The sequence below is a fragment of the Musa acuminata genome, chromosome BXJ2-5, assembly GCF_036884655.1.
Source record: "Musa acuminata AAA Group cultivar baxijiao chromosome BXJ2-5, Cavendish_Baxijiao_AAA, whole genome shotgun sequence".
NCBI lineage: Eukaryota > Viridiplantae > Streptophyta > Magnoliopsida > Zingiberales > Musaceae > Musa > Musa acuminata.
Genome location: NC_088342.1, coordinates 19,172,603 through 19,189,844, shown reverse-complemented (window position 1 = coordinate 19,189,844; position 17,242 = coordinate 19,172,603). Strand labels below are relative to the sequence as shown.

The window sequence follows — 17,242 nt, the reverse complement described above, 5'->3', positions numbered from 1 at the left end:
GCATGTGTGGTATATCAAATAATACTGCTTGCATAATTGCAAAATATGGGAGTGATGGACATACATAATTGTATATAACTGTGAGGTGAAGTCTCATTCTATCCTACAAAATCAAATTTCACCATGAGTTCATCTTCTTCACAACGTGAGAAAGTTACCTATGGAACCCGTGATTGAGGGATAGATCAGCTGCTCCATAGGGGTGGGAACGGTCACTCACATGTTGAGTGGCCACACTTGTCCTCTTCCTTCTCTTCTTCGGCCTCGTTCATTCATATATATATATATATATATATATATATATATTCTTTGTTTATTATCTTCTTCACTGTGTCTCCGACCTGTCTTCGCATCACTCTCTGATCTCTTTTGTTCGCTTCGCTGCAGCTTCTCTCGTGTTCACGGGCGCATTGAGCTCACAGAACACCACCTCATGTGCTTGCTGATGGCCTGCATCTCTACAAATAAGAGAAGGAACACTGGAAAGAAATATAAGGTGAATCAAACAAGTAAAAGATACTAAAAGCATGAAACGGACCTCGTGGATCCACAGTGCACAAATAATTGAGAGAGTCTTATATTTTCTTCCAGAACCAGAACATGAAAAGAACGCTTCAAATAAATTATTGGTGGATGAAAAGAATACGATCATGGAATCCATTTGCTTTTCCCGAAAGAAAAAACGCCATGTCGGTAATACAGATGGCTACCTGATTCCATGAGAGAGGACAAGTCTTCAGTTCAACGAAGAGAACAGTCGCACGATCCACCAATAATGCCAGCAGACTGCTTTTGAATAAGCTCATTGTCCTCTTCCCACCAAAGAATCCAAATCATTGCCAATATAAGTAGAGAAGATGTAATAGAAAACATGTATTCTAAGTAGTATAAATCTTTAAACTAACATAATCATCTGTAAGTTTTTTCCCAGGACTGGGGTGGCATAATAACCATCTTGTACAACATCAACAAGGTGATGTTCTCCATTGTACATTACATTATGCAGAACCTCGTGGTTAGCATTCTCGTTCCTGTGAAGACTCTATCGATTGATATATTGAGAAGATGGTAAGGAGAGGAGGACAGATGCATACATCATGAGGACGATTCCATCTTCCTTGTTGGCTTCAGACAGGGAGTCACGGGAGCGACGGATATATCTTCTGGTCTTGTGAAAGAAAATTCCCCAGCCTGAGCTGAGCTCTATCGCCAATCTAGTGGTCAGCAGCGGTATGAAGAAAGGACAAAGAACACGGGTTGTGACTGTCGGGTTGATTCTGCTCAGGTTCGGGCGACGCCTGAATACAAGGATCGGATGTTTCTCTTTTACAGCTACCAGTGTTAATAACTCTTGCGGCTCCCCGCGGAGGAGGTGGTGGTGGTAAAAGCCAGCCTCGCTCTTTCTCCAGACGAGCCAAGCGAGAAGAATTGATATTTTCTCGAGAGCATCATTCTCTGCCGATATGCTACCGTTGGAGCCTTTTTGTTAACCCTGCAAAGAGAAGGAAGAGAATAATAAGTAATCGAAGGGAGGCCCGAGAAAGTTGCGTGTGTCACGCACCCAAAGCAGCATAGCATCTCCCTCTCGCATATTTTATGTGGCCCACGGTGGGATTTGTTTAAAGCGAAGCAGCTGTCTTGCTTTAAGCTTCGCGGAAGATTGAATGTACCGTAGGGAAAACTCAATTGGTTGGGCGTCCTGACAGCTTAATGCGAGAAAAAGCGATACACGTGGTTGTCAACTGGATAGAAAAAGATAAAATGTTATGAAACTAATTCCTCATGACGACAAGTGAATCATAACAAATATTCTCCGAATTTTTTTCCTCAAAAAATATATTGTTTTTATAATCCCTCGTGGTTATCACTGTGGGCGGTGATCCAGCTGTAGAACGGGTCCATCAACACAATGTGTTAGGTTATATTCGCTCTACTAAACACTGATTCACATTGGGCCTTTCTAATTTAAGGCTGAAGGGATCTTGCCATGTCAGGAGATGCACCCCTTCTTATATCAGAGTTCTTCACATTTCATCAAGGGTCCAACCATGAACCACCACGCCGGGTCGACCATCCTCCACCTCAGTATAGGACCGACCTCCCTAGAATAGGCCACCGACACCAAGAGCTAACACAATACGAAGAAGAGAAGATGTTCCTATGACATTATCTAGTATACTTATCAAATTTTAATTTGTATATAATCATATTTCTAAACTGCATCAAACCAATTCAGGCCGGTTTAATCCGCATATGATAACAGCTTCAACTGGATTATTGCAATGCCCATGGCTGATGCCCGTCAGCTTTCTTTTGTCTCTTATTACACATTAGAGCGTCCATTATAACTCCGGGTTGTAGTCATTGATGCGTCCCGATTCAGCGCCTCACTGGAATGCAGGTAACTTAAACAACAGAAGGTAATATTATTAGTTCGCAAAACGATATCACAGCGAGTCTTCCATATTTTCCACCTCTCTTGTGTCCGAAACGCCGAATAAGAGAAGAGGTCAAAGCTCGCTCAGCAAGTAACCAATCACTAGTACCCTTTCAAACAACTACGTATACAAAACTTCATGCGAGGAAACATGAAATGAACAGAACCTAGCGCATGATGATTGGCAAATTTCATAATCTGTAAAACAACATCTTAGCTACGTGATTAAGACATTGAAGCAGCAATATCCCCATGGCGTAAAGGCAGTGCAACCAATCATTCAGATCGCTCAAGCACAAGCGCCCAAGATGATCCAACTAAAGTAGCCAAGCCAGATGATGTTATCGAGGAAATATACTCATCAAGTAAGTATACTACCAAAAGTCCTCAATTATGAAGAAAATTTGAAATTCTAACTAGATCCTGGATCAAAAGTATTACATCCATATCAATATAAACACAGATGACTACTATGACCGTCATTTAGATGTTAGTCCCCCAGTAAGTTCTACTTGCTTTCTACAAGACTACTATCCCGAGCATGAGTTTCTTTCTACTTTGGGTCGGCCATCACATAATGATACGCAATTACCAAAACAAGTATAAATATGCCAAGAAAATTAGCAAAAAATCCCAAATCTTGATCATCGATCATCGATCATCTGCAAAATAGAAATCTTAAAAAAAAGTTATATCATTGCCCAGTTCATAAACATGATGCAAATAAAATTACAGAAAGGTATGACACGATCAGTGAGCTTTAGCCAGAATAATGCATGCTAACTTCAGCAATCTGCAATTGCGATCACACTTTGAACAAATGACCAAGGGAAACCAAAAAATTAATATGCTTAAATAAGCAACTCGAAAGAGTATTCAGAAGTTTCATTTAATGAGAATTAATTATAACATATTCTATTTGTGTGAGGTTAGTATCATCCTCGACAGTTGAAACACCTTGCAACCTTCCTTTAGGGTGACTCACTTTTATCTAAACTATTTGGTTTCTTAGTAACAACCGAAGGTGGCAGCAGCATAAGTTTTGTCTACCAATAGGTAATGACAAATGCATACCAGTCGCTGTAATAAACATTGAACGGTAACCACTGCATATATCAAGTAACCATGTAAATAGCACATGCCAGAATATATGCAACCAGTAAGGATTCCACTTGAAACAAAAGCTGCAACATAAGATAAAGTTTAGGCAATCCATCTTAATTACTTACAATATTCTACTTGGAAAAGCCAAAAGATAAAACAGCAAGCCATTGCAAGAGACGGCTCTGGAGTTGGTCATATGTAAAGAGTTTTAGCATCCACAAGTAGAAAGACCTCTCATGTACCACCCAAGAGTTCAGGTCCAATCAAAGAGAATGGTAAAAAATAACCTAACATTAAAAGAATTGGTCAAATAATGATTCTCTTTCAACCAAAAATGAGCAATTAAAAAGAATAGTGACTGTTTCAACCAAGGTCTGTCATACCGAAGCATACCGCTCGTACCGGGCGGTACGTACCGATCCGATAGGTTACCGGTACACAGACCGTCCGGTACCGCTACAGTGTTACAGTAATTTTTTACTGTAGCACTGTAGCACTGCTACAGTAATATACTATAGTACTGCTACAGTATAAGAATATAAAATTGTTCGGTACACCCTGATGTACCGTCCGGTACACCGGTACCATACCGTACCGAGCTCGGGTCGAAACGTCAGTACGGTACGATACGACGAACCTTGGTTTCAACTTTGAAGGATAAAAAATATTATGTTCCCTTCTTACCACTCGAATCCTCCACCTTCCCTCAATCCTTGCTCCCCTTACCGTCAAGGATATTTCCAAAAGCAATCATCTTTGGGGCCATTTTCTCTTGTGAGAAAAAGGATCACTACTTATTTCAAATTTTCTTTTTTGATTAAACATTTTAGTGACTAAGATTGCCCATGCTTCCCTTCAATTGAAAACACAGGAAGGACGAAGAACATCGTCCACAAATATCAGGCTTCCTTTTAAGGCCTAATCAAGTAGTTACTCTTGATAGAGCAGCATATTTAGACTTCACATCTTCCCATAGGTTGTCCATGTATAATAATAGGAACTTTTTGAATCTTAATCAAATAGCTAATATCTACTCTGTGGACATATCGGATTCAAGAATCACTTTTACATCCAAAGGACAGCAGCATATGACTTAAACAAGTCCCAGTTTTAAAAACCATGCTACAGTAAGAAATTGACTTGAAAAAAAATCATATTGCACCATCCTCCCTTCAGTGTAACAGTCAAATGAGGGATGAGAGATAGCCATCTACATAGTGGATATGATATAATTATATTGACCAAATAACTTTACACTTCCATATATAATTCCTAATCCAAGTACTAGCTCAAACATGACAACTAAATCAATTTTAAGGTCCCAAATATTGGCTTCAGTTCATAGTTGATGATGATGGTCTTCATAGCTTCAAAAACCCAATCCAAATATTCAAGGAAGTCTCTTGCTATTGTAATAAAGCAAACTTTTAAAACTGAGTTGACAGAGACAAAATGTTGAACAATGAGTCCAATGTTAACCACCTACAAGAGAAAATTTTCATCTAGCAGTGTGCAAAATTGGTTGTGGCCGATGCTACAAATATTTAGTGAATAATTTACTTAGATCAGATTACAATTAGTCTTATGAATAATGGCTATGGTATCAAGATTAAATGATCCACTCAGATCTACTTGGACAAGCAGCTGGCCTCATAGCCGAGGCCAATTTGATCATTTCACTGAGTCTAGTATGTCTAATGGTTTTTGTTATCTCGTTACTTTGGTCTCTTTCCTCTTCCTTTATTGTGGTCTACGGGTCAGATTTAGTGAGATGGTACTCTTCAGGGCAACATTAGCTAGGTTGGGCAGTGGACTGGAAACCCTTCTATAAACTTGATAGAGCTCTATGTTATGTGATGAAAAAAATTGTCTACAATCCCCTGTGTGCCAGCACCTTAAAATGAACCCAAAAGTTGTTGACTGACAAAATCTAGAAAGTGCAAAATGGGATGATTTAGACTCACCATTGCAGTAAAATATTTCAATTCAAATGTAATAAGTTGCAAACTGTTTTACAAGGAGAGTGCGAAATATCATTAGCTGCATTAGCAACCTCTTACTGGGACATCTTTCATATTTTTCTTTTTCATCTTCCCCTGGGTTCGCATTATCTACTTTTAGATGCTTCTCAATGAAAAAGCTTTGTGATGTCTAATTCTTCTAGTTACGGTAGCAGAAATCCTATTGTTGTCGGATAAAAATCAGACCAATCAACCAACCGAATTTCCATTTGGATCTGATCACAAGTTCTTCCATTCTCCGCTGAAATCTAGTAAACATCATCTTTAATAGGTTTACTGAAAACAAGTTTAATAATCAGAGTGTTTCAACTTAGATCATTGACAGGCAGGCATCAGAATTTGCCGTGAACACAAAAGAGATATTGATGAATGGCCAAGCATCAAGGCATCTCTTCCTATAAATTTTTTGGTACCTTTCTACCCTTCCACAGCACAATTTATATTCAAACTACCATTCTTTAGGTTTTTGGAAAAAGCAAGGTACAAATGAACCTAGTGCAGACTTCCCGGTGAACACAATTCAATTCATGCCCAGAAGTCTAATTGCTCCTAGAGGTAAGATGTTCCTGATGTTTAGAATGACTTCTTCTGTTCCTTCATGTCAATCACCTATTCATTCGCTTGACTTGCTAAATTTGAACAAAATACATGCAACAAGGCAAGATAAGCATAAAATAGTCTAAGAGAAGATCTTTGGCTTTGACTACTCAAAATTTATCTTCTAGTTACACCGATCAACAGGAATACGCAGCTTTAAGCAACAATGTTTACTAAAAATTTGAGTGTGTTCCCTATTCGAGGGCACAATCTTGCTATCCGTACTTATCGTCTTCTTTCACTTTCATGATGCTCTTTCACTAGCATTACTAAAAGCTCTTCATGGTTTGCGGCTTGTAGATTCCTTGGATAGGTTGACAAACATAGTAAAATGCTCACATGGATAAACAGCCGCGGAGATACCGTCACCGGATATAAATATTACACAATACGGGTACGGCAATCTGAAGTATATGTATTATCTAGAATTATCTATGTAAAACAAGAGATGAGAAGAAATGATAGTACAAAAATATCTATAAAAAATGGTTAAAATTCGCAAGGGGAAAAAACTGCAGAAAGTATCCATGAGATCCCAGAAACATATGGCGGACCTATGGAATTCACGTTAATTACAATAGACTAGAGGATGCTTGAACGAAGTATCTGGCCACTAATCATGGAGCATTTAGCAAAACTTGGTAACGAGTGCAGACAAGCGATACTTGTTTTGCCAGATCCGATCCAGCTCATCTGGACCGGGATCGGCAGGGGTGACCTGATTCCATGGGATTCGTGGCTAGATTATCAAATCACAAGCGAAATCTTAGGTACGAGAGGCAGAAACCCACGGTTTACTTGAGGCAAGCAGAGATGAAGAACAAGAGAAGGGAGAGAGCTAAGAGAATGGATAAACCAGACCAGAGATGGAACGTACATAAAAGCTTAGATCTTACGCAGATGAAAACATCATATATTCTAAACCGAAAGACTGCATCTAGAGATCAGATCAAAGAGATGGCAGAACTAAGCGATCTTGCGAAACGAAACATAATCGAAGTGAGGTTACGAAAGCAGACGATCCAACACATCAAAGACACCCTTAAGGTCTCACCTTCGCCTCCTCCCCTCGAACCCTAGAGCTCCTGTCTCGCGCCTCGACTTCCCCTGCTGGATCATGAAACACGTTGGGGTCTGTGATTTGGATCCGAAACTGCGATTTCGATTCGTAATATTTGAATAAAGGGATCCACACCATTTTTATATGACTTTTTATGCCTTTATCAATCACCCCAAGCCGCCTTGTTAGTTTCTCTTCTTTCGAAGAAAGCGAAACCGTCTAACAACTTTTTCTCTGCTGCGTACAATGACCGAACATCTCATGTTGGAGAAAAAGAATAATACTAAGTAGTGACATAAAATAAGATGAATGACCTCTTTGAATTCAAACTTTTGTCATCTCGAAGGGTAATAATATGTACCTAAGGTTAGATCTCATCTCATGCACGAGATATATATTGCACTCAAAACACGATGGATGGCAAATAACTTAATTTGGCAATCATATTTGATCTTCATATAAAAAAAAAAAAGAAAAAAAAAGTAAAACAATCCTCAAAAACACAATGTCAAGTCAGTTACATCTCGAGATCTTAGAGATGTTGACCAAAAATATCCAAGACTTACTACAAACTATTGATGAGTAATTCATCGTTATAATGATTTAGAAACATATTTTGATATCAAAGATTTCTTACACAAGATAGTCACACCATCATATCATATAAATCGTATTGCAAAGACAACTATCGGTCCTACATTCAAGTTCATCACTTTGTCATGATGGTCATGCCCTCGAGTCGGTCACATCATTTAAACCATCGAATCATCAAAATGATCCATCCTCAAGTTGGTTTTTCTTGCTTAAGTTGATATTATCTTCAAATTGTAAGAAATTTTAATGAAGCCAACTTGTGTTTCTAAATCATTGTAATAAAAACACAATAAAACTAATGCGGAAACGAAATAGCGTACCTCCAGCCATTGTCGCCAAGAATTTCTGCAGAGGTTTCTTCTTGAACTTTGGTTCTTCTCGGCTCAGAACTCTCGCTTTAGATGGTGTAGGAAAGTCTTTCGCTTCAAAGAGATGATTGAGCCAAGGGACCAAAATCCTTATGTATATATAGATGTTCTCCCATCAAGAACATTTATCATCACCAACTCATAACGTTCAAGAATTAATTCAAATTTGTAACGTTTGGACCATAATGAAGAACTTAATGATATTAAATATTTAATTTAATAATAACGGTTTCATGCATAAAGAATAAGAAACTGAAATCATTTAAACCATAATAAATGAAGAAATTCATGATAATGAATTATGAATCTTAATAAGAACAGTTACGTTATTATTAAATAAGATATTTAATAATAACCGTTACATTCTCCCACTTGGTCCATACGTTTATCTTAATAATTTGAATTAATCTTTCTCGAACAACTTTCTTAAGAAATAAATACATGAATCATAGCGATAAGTCCTCTAAGAGCGAGTATTATCATCCATGTATCACGATGTATTTAGTTTCTTAATCTTAATGTGGTAATATTACTTTATGAATAAACCTTATGTTTATTCTTGGTCCAACAACAATATATTTTCTCAAAATAATGTGCACATAAATGAGAAAATTTCACAATATATAAGAGTTTCAATATCATTACAAAGTGGAACTAAGTCCCATTTTCTTTACATGATCCTTGAATTTTAGAGGTGGCATGCCTTTAGTCAAAGGATCAGCAATCATCAATTCAGTGCTAATGTGCTCAATGACCACTTTCTTTTCTTTTACATGTTCTCTTATGGCTAAATACTTAATGTCGATGTGTTTACTTCGACTTCCACTTTTATTATTTTTAGCCATAAAGACAGCAGCTGAATTGTTACAGAAAATTTTTAATGGCCTAGAAATAGAATCCATGATTCTAAGCCCAAAAATGAAACTCTTAAGCCATACACCATTTGAAGTAGCCTCAAAGTAGGAGACAAACTCAGCTTCCATGGTAGAAGTAGCAGTCAAGGTCTGCTTAGCGCTTCTCCAAGAAATAGCTCCACCGGCCATCATAAAAATATATCCTGATGTTGATTTACGAGAATCAACACAACCGGCGAAGTCTGAATCTGAGTAACCAATCACATCCAGATTGTCTGTATGTCTATACATAAGCATGTAATCTTTGGTTCCTTGTAGATACCTCATCACTTTCTTTGCAGCTCTCCAGTGGTCCATACCTGGATTACTCTGATATCGACCTAGCATCCCCACAATAAATGCAATATCAGGTCTAGTACAGACCTGAGCATACATAAGGCTTCCTACGACAGAAGCATATGGGATGTTTTTCATTGATTCCCTTTCAAAATTGTTCTTTGGGCATTGGTTCAAATTGAACCTATCACCTTTCACAATGGGAGCAACACTTGGTGAACAATCCTTCATCCGAAATCTTTCTAAAAGTTTATCAATATAGGTTTCTTGTGATAGACCTAAAATGCCTCGAGGTTTATCTCTATAGATCTTAATGCCAATGACATAAGATGCTTCACCCATATCCTTCATGTCAAAATTTTTAGAAAGAAATTGTTTCACCTCATGCAGCAAATCCTTATAATTGGTTGCAAGCAAAATATCATATACGTATAAAACAAGGAAACATATTTTACTCCCACTAACCTTCTGGTATATGCATTGATTCATGAGATTTTCAACAAATCCGAATGAAGAAATCACTTCATGAAATTTAAAATACCATTGGTGGGAGGCTTGTTTTAAGCCGTATATAGACTTCCTAAGCTTGCAAACCAAGTGCTCACCAACACTAGAGGAGAAACCTTCAGGTTGTTTCATATAAACCTCTTCCTCTAGATCTCCATTAAGAAATGCTGTTTTCACATCCATTTGTTGCAACTCAAGGTCAAAATGAGCAACTAATGCTAAAATAATACGTAGAGAATCTTTCTTAGATACAGGAGAAAATGTCTCCGTATAATCGATTCCCTCTTTTTGAGTAAATCCCTTTGCAACAAGTCTTGCCTTGTATCTCTCAATGTTGCCTAACGAATCTTTCTTAGTTTTAAAGACCCATTTGCAACCAATGGCCTTTGCTTCATTAGGCAACTCTACAAGATCCCAGACTCCATTGCTCATCATGGAATTCATCTCTTCTTTCATAGCATCATGCCACAAATTTGACTTTTTGCAACTCATGGCTTGTGAAAATGTTTCAGGATCATTTTTGGCTCCAATATTATAGTCAGATTCTTGTAAATATACAACATAATCACTAGGAATTGCTGATCTTTTATTTCTAGTAGATCTTCTTAATGTTGTACCAATGGTTCCTTGAGGAACTTGTGGTTCAACTAGTTGTTCAGGAGCTTGTTGTAATTCCTGAACTGCTTGATCTATTAGAATATTATCAACAACTTGTGGAATTTCAATGATTGGTTGTTCAGCACTAGTTTGTACTTGAGGAGTGCTATGAACTATAACCAATCTATCATTTGATGTGGAAGGTTGAGATTCTATATGATCATGTGCGGAAACTATGTTCCTGAAATGATCGCTCCCACTAATCACATCATCCTCAAGAAATTTAGCGTTTATTGATTCCACAATCCTAGTTGTGTGAGATGGACAATAGAACCTGTAACCTTTGGACTTTTCGGCATATCCAATGAAATACCCACTAACAGTCCTCGGGTCCAGTTTCTTCTCCTGTGGATTATATATCCTGACTTCAGACGGACATCCCCAAATGCGCATATGTCGCAAACTCGGTTTCCAACCTTTCCATAGTTCAAATGGTGTCTTTTGGACAGCCTTGGTTGGAACTCGGTTTAATATATACACAGCCGTCTTTAGTGCTTCAGTCCACAAGAACTTAGGAAGATTGGAGTTGCTAAGCATACTCCGCACCATGTCCAATAATGTTCGGTTTCTTCTTTCTGCAACACCATTCTGGTCTGGAGAACCAGGCATAGTGTATTGGGCAATAATCCCATGTTCTTGAAGAAACTTAGCAAAAGGACCAGGTGCTTGTCCATTTTCAGTATATCTACCATAATATTCTCCACCCCTATCTGATCTCACAATTTTAATTTACTTACCACATTAGTTCTCAACTTTAGCCTTAAAGACTTTGAAGGCATCCAATGCTTCATTTTTATTATAAAGCAAATATATATACATATATCGTGAGTAATCATCTATAAAGGAGATGAAGTATTTCTGACCATGTATGTCCATGTCTGGACAACATATATCAGTATGAATTATTTCTAATAAGTCTGAACTCCTATTAGCACCCCTTTTGGACTTATTGGTCTGTTTTCCTTTAATACAGTCCACACAAGTCTTAAAATTAGTAAAATCAAGAGTACTAAGTACCCCATCTTTAACTAATCTTTTAATTCTCTCTATGGAGATATGTCCTAATCTCCGATGCCATAATATAGAGGAGTCCTCATTAATATTACACCTCTTAATGCCAGTGTGAACATGCATTGAACCTTGAGTATTATCATTTTGTAATAAAATACAGTAAAGACCGTCAGACAAAATACCATTCCCAACACAATCAGATTTATATAATAAACGAAATGATGTGTCTTTAAAATTAAAGGAATATCCAAATGGTACGAGTCTGGAAACAGACATTAAGTTTCGTGAGAAACTTGGTACATAAAAGGTTCTTTCCAATTTTAAAACAAAACCAGTACTTAAAGTTAAAATGCATGTTCCAATTGCTTCCACATGTGAGCCCATCTTATTTCCTGATAAGATGCTTTGCTCACTTCCCACTGGCTTCCTTAGGTTTTGCATACCCTGCAAAGAGTTTGCAATATGGATTGTTGATCCAGAGTCAATCCACCAGGTGTTAATATTAACATTGACCATATTAGATTCATAACATACATATGAGGTTGGTTTACCTTTCATTTCAAGCCATTGTTGGAATTTCGTACATTCCTTTTTCATGTGTCCCTTTCTTTTACAAAAGAAACACCTTGCTTCTTTCTTGATATCAGCTTGGGGTGGTATTTTACCTTTTCCCTGCTGATAAGCTTTTTTGATTGGCTTGATGTTTGTTAGTTTTGTTCTTCCCTCGAGTGGTTACCATCAATGCACTCTCACCCAATTCCATTACTAGCCTCTCTTCTTCTTGAACACACATGGTCATTAATTCATTAATTGACCATTTGTCCTTATGTGTATTGTATGAAATTTTAAAAGGGCTATATTGAGGTGGAAGGGTGTTCAGAATATAGTGCACCAGGAAGGATTCTGACATATTAACCTCAAGTTTCTTAAGTTGAGCCGCAATATCTCGCATTTGCATTATGTGCTCACGCACACCCTTTATGTTGGTGAGTCTAAGGGATGAAAATTTCATTATAAGGGTGCTTGCTAGTGCCTTATCCGAAGTGATGAATTGTTCATCGATAGCCTTTAGCAAGTCAACAGAACCACGTATGCCAGCAGTTATCTTAGTTTTGATAAACATCACGCTGAGCCGATTGGATCGCTCCCATCGCTCATATAACGCGATCTCAGTTAGAGTGCTGGTATCAGTGACTATAGGTGGTTCGTCTTTTCTAATAGCATAATCAATATCCATCCACCCTAAATGGAGGAGAACCATCTCCTTCCATATCTTATAGTTATCACCACTAAGTTCGGGAATATCACATCGAATATCAGAGAAATTAACAGTTTGAGAAACTACATAAAATCAAACATGCTTATGTCAAAATTTGAAGCTTAATAGACTAAATTACATGTTTTACCAATGTGAAACATGCCAAAAATATGAATCTCATGACATAAAAATTGCCTGTGGGCTAAATTCTTAATTCAAATAGATTCAAATGATCTTTATGATAAAACTATCAAATTATATTCCAATTCATAATCCCTGTGGGTAAATTATGAAAATAATCTGATATTTTATCCTGATTAATTATATTAAATATAATAAAAGATCCTGTGGGATAACAATTATTATAGGAAATATAATCAATCACAATATGATGTCTAATTACTTATGTGATCCTTATTTTAACTTTATATATAATTTTAATTAATTAAGGATGCTGTGGCTAATTCTTAATTAATTAAGATTATATGGATCACTAGACATTTTAAACATAAAAAATTTGCTCATAAACATAATTTAATATAACTAAATATGCATACATAATATGAGCATTTTACCGACTAAAAATGTTGAAAATGATATTTCCTCATGATTTTCAACAAAATATATCAACAAGTTTCCAAGAAGAAACCAAAATCAAATCATTTTCATGGCATAAAAATGAAAACTTTTTCATATCAAGGCAGAGGTCATTCGGCTCTGATACCAAATGTAAGAAATTTTAATGAAGCCAACTTGTGTTTCTAAATCATTGTAATAAAAACACAATAAAACTAATGCGGAAACGAAATAGCGTACCTCCAGCCATTGTCGCCAAGAATTTCTGCAGAGGTTTCTTCTTGAACTTTAGTTCTTCTCGGCTCAGAACTCTCGCTTTAGATGGTGTAGGAAAGTCTTTCGCTTCAAAGAGATGATTGAGCCAAGGGACCAAAATCCTTATGTATATATAGATGTTCTCCCATCAAGAACATTTATCATCACCAACTCATAACGTTCAAGAATTAATTCAAATTTATAACGTTTGGACCATAATGAAGAACTTAATGATATTAAATATTTAATTTAATAATAACGGTTTCATGCATAAAGAATAAGAAACTAAAATCATTTAAACCATAATAAATGAAGAAATTCATGATAATGAATTATGAATCTTAATAAGAACCGTTACGTTATTATTAAATAAGATATTTAATAATAACCGTTACACAAATAAGTCGTGAGTTGACCATAATCAAGTCGGTGCTGCAATAAGATAACTGTAACTTAGTAGCAGGTGAAGCTCAACTTGGTCTTAAAACCAAATAGTTTTTTGTTTTTCTTTCCTTAGAGAGGAGGAGGAACTCTGTACCACCCAACTATCGAGGCTTTGATATTAATAGTCAAATAAATCTATGATGAGTCCACGTCCACTAGTCAGTCATCTTGATCTCTTAGCCTGCACACGACCCATGTCGGGTCAATGAACACCGAGTCTTATTGGCCTACGTCAGAACCGACCACAACAAGTCAACTTGGGCTAGTCTGCGCTCAATTCATTAGACTACGTTTAACTTACAATAGACCATCTACGAGATTGGCTCCAGCTCAACCAATCCAGCAAACATATAAGCATTAAGGTGCCAAGTGTTCGGACATTATGTTTCGAGACAAACCCTTATCTCAAATCATAATGAGGGGCAAATGATATAACAATGATTTATAATTTATCAAGAATCGAATTAGCTTTAAAATGATGACATGTCAACTACGTGTAACACAACAGAATCAATGTCAATTACGTGTAACTACAATCAAGATAATTGAACCTATATTTAACCTCAAAAAGAATTTATTCTTCAACTACATAATTCAATATATGAAAGTATTAGAAAACACAATATCACGTAAGATTCAATATGTTGAATCTCAGATTTTGATGATGAAATGAATTGATTTTGTTTAGATGTTTAACTGCATTTTGAGTGATGCAGGTCTACTCGATCAAGATTAGACAGTTGACGCAGGAGGAATTAACGTTGCACCGGAGGAGATCACGTTAGGATATTGGACGGCAGAAGGCTTCGAACGTCGGGCATCGGGCCAAGAGCGAAATTGCGCTAAGGATATCGGGGTTGCGAAGGTCAACCGCCAATTGGGCAACAAGCCGTAAGAGAGGACGATGCGCTGAAGAATCAGACGAAGCGCCAACCAATGATGTGCCGAGCAACAGAATGTCAATTCGCATTGTAATAATTATCTAGATTGGAGTAGAGTTTTGGCTTGTGTGTGCAGGATTAACTACGATAACGACGAAGACATAAAGCGTAACAAAATGTCGGAGTCAAGCACGAAGGATTCGTTGCGAGTTCGAGAGTTTGACGGAAGTCCGAAGGTTCGTCGGGAATGCTACTAGAACTAGCCGAGAATGAGTAGGGAGCTTGCCGAAGGGTTTTTCGGAAGCTCGTCGGAAGGTTTGTTGGAAGTTCGCGGAGCTCGCCGAGAAAGATCGAAGCTTGCCGAAGAAGCTCATTGGAACTCGCCAAGATCAAATCATGAAGTCTAGGAGCTTGCCGGGAGTCCGCATAATGGTTTCCGAGAGTTTATCGGAAGACCGCCGGAAGTTCGCCGGAAGAAGTCTTGACTTGCGGACTTTGTAATAGCTTAGGAAATATCTTTATATTCGTAGTTAACACGTTAATTAGGGTTAGGATTAGGTGTTAATCTTATAACCCAAGTAGGGGTCAATTGGGCCCGAGTTCGGACAGGTTTGGGCCAAGTTTGGAGCCCAATCAGTGACCTGAAATAGTGTAGGCGGTGGCATCGCCCAGAACCCGAGAACCAAGCGGTGGCACTGCCGGACTGAGCGGTGGAACTGCCAGCCTCGGAAACTAAAGAAAATTCAAAATTTTGAGCCCAAATTTGAATCATCTTGGGGCCTATAAATACCCCTCAATTCTCAACAAAGAAAACAACCTTTGGAAAGTTATAAATTGAGAAAAGCTTTAGCAAAAGTCTTGTTTTCAATAGCTTAAGTGTTCACCTCCTTCTTTCTCTTTGAAAAATTTGTAAGAGAGTGAACCACTTGTAAAATGTTATAAGAGGGGTATTTGTCCTTCCCTTTCAAAGCGATTTGCTAGTGGAAGTTGGGAGCCTCATCGAAAAAGGCTTCGCAAGTGGATGTATGTCACATGACCGAACTACTATAAATCGGTTTACGTTTATATTACATCTTCTTTGTCATTTATATTACTGCAAACAATCCGAGAGTGTTTAAATCGTCGAATTCAACCCCCCCCCCCCCCCCCCTCCCCTCTCTTAGTCTAACAGCCTACAATTTAAATACTGTTTTAGGTGGACTTGGTCAACCCACAAAGCTGATGTGATGGTGTCTTACACATTCAATACGATCTCACGGGTACGAGATTGTGCACATCAAATGTGTTTGGCCAAGTCAACTATTTGTTATGCTTTCACGCATCATGGGTTTGGCCAGAGCCTATTACATATTAGTTACATATTTCTCACGAATTTACAAGATTCTTAGGGAAAAAAAAAACTCAATATAGCCTAATGTTTTGCGGTGTAAAATTTTGGGAATATTTTATTTATTAAACTTTTTTCTTTTTCATTTTGTATCTTGATTGCATGTCTTGGCAAAAAAAAAAAATAATAATAATTAAGTTTTTTTTTTTCTTTTAGAGTACTTGTATCTTTTGAAAAAGTTCCATTTTGTTTGTGTGCTCCTCCTCCATCTAAATAAGTTATTACGACAGTTAAGGGATTAGTTAGTATTGGCCTAATTCATATGATACACCTATTCATATTTATATTTAGTGCTAATATTTCATGCTTCAATATGATAAATTAGTTATTTGCTTGTTTGTATCCCTATAAGATGTCTAATTATAAGTGCACTATAATACCAAGGTGATTAGACCCAACTAAAGTATCACAACTTATTTATCATCGTAGATTTACCTAATCATATTTGTTGAAAGGAGAAAGCCTTAATGTCAAAATACAAATTCACATATCCAATAAGAGTACAAACTAGAAAATCAACATGTGCTCTAATACTTTTGGTCTACTTTATTGTATACAATCGACCAATAGTAGTCCAAGCTGAGTTAACTCAAATCCTATTATAGATGCTTTCATAAACTCCAGAAAGAAATTTATGATAATTTTATTTAATTTCTCTATATCCATTATAGGAAAGGATTTAAAATGATACTAAATCGGTCTCTCACGTGTTGAGTTTAACTTAAATCAAATGTATAAGATAATTTAAGAGCATGAGCATTTGCATGATTTCTCAATGCAATGGGTGTGGTGTGTGTGGTTATTGTTGAGTACTCAAACCCGGTGTTGATCTCTAAAATGCATATTGCCAAATTCATCAAATGGGGTTCCAAATCTGGCTACGCCAGAGTGGTTG

At 37.1% G+C, this 17,242-nt stretch overlaps 1 protein-coding gene across 4 annotated transcripts; it reads right to left on the bottom strand.

Moving 5' to 3' along the window:
• Positions 1 to 823: 823 nt before the first annotated feature.
• LOC135612573 (dolichyl-diphosphooligosaccharide--protein glycosyltransferase subunit 4A-like) lies at positions 824 to 7,826 on the bottom strand. 4 transcript variants are annotated; one of them, XM_065109020.1, is made up of 4 exons: positions 7,355 to 7,826; positions 7,214 to 7,269; positions 1,562 to 3,114; positions 824 to 1,492 (listed from the first exon to the last, which is right to left on the bottom strand). In XM_065109020.1, the coding sequence occupies exon 3, from the start codon at positions 3,090 to 3,092 to the stop codon at positions 2,991 to 2,993; it is 102 nt and encodes a 33-aa protein (XP_064965092.1). In that variant the 5' UTR covers positions 3,093 to 3,114; positions 7,214 to 7,269; positions 7,355 to 7,826; the 3' UTR covers positions 824 to 1,492; positions 1,562 to 2,990. The 4 variants fall into 4 exon arrangements, with proteins under 4 accessions (XP_064965092.1, XP_064965089.1, XP_064965088.1 ...); XM_065109017.1 differs by having other exon boundaries at positions 1,562 to 3,099; positions 7,355 to 7,824; XM_065109016.1 differs by having other exon boundaries at positions 7,214 to 7,825.
• Between the last annotated feature and the right edge of the window lie 9,416 nt (positions 7,827 to 17,242).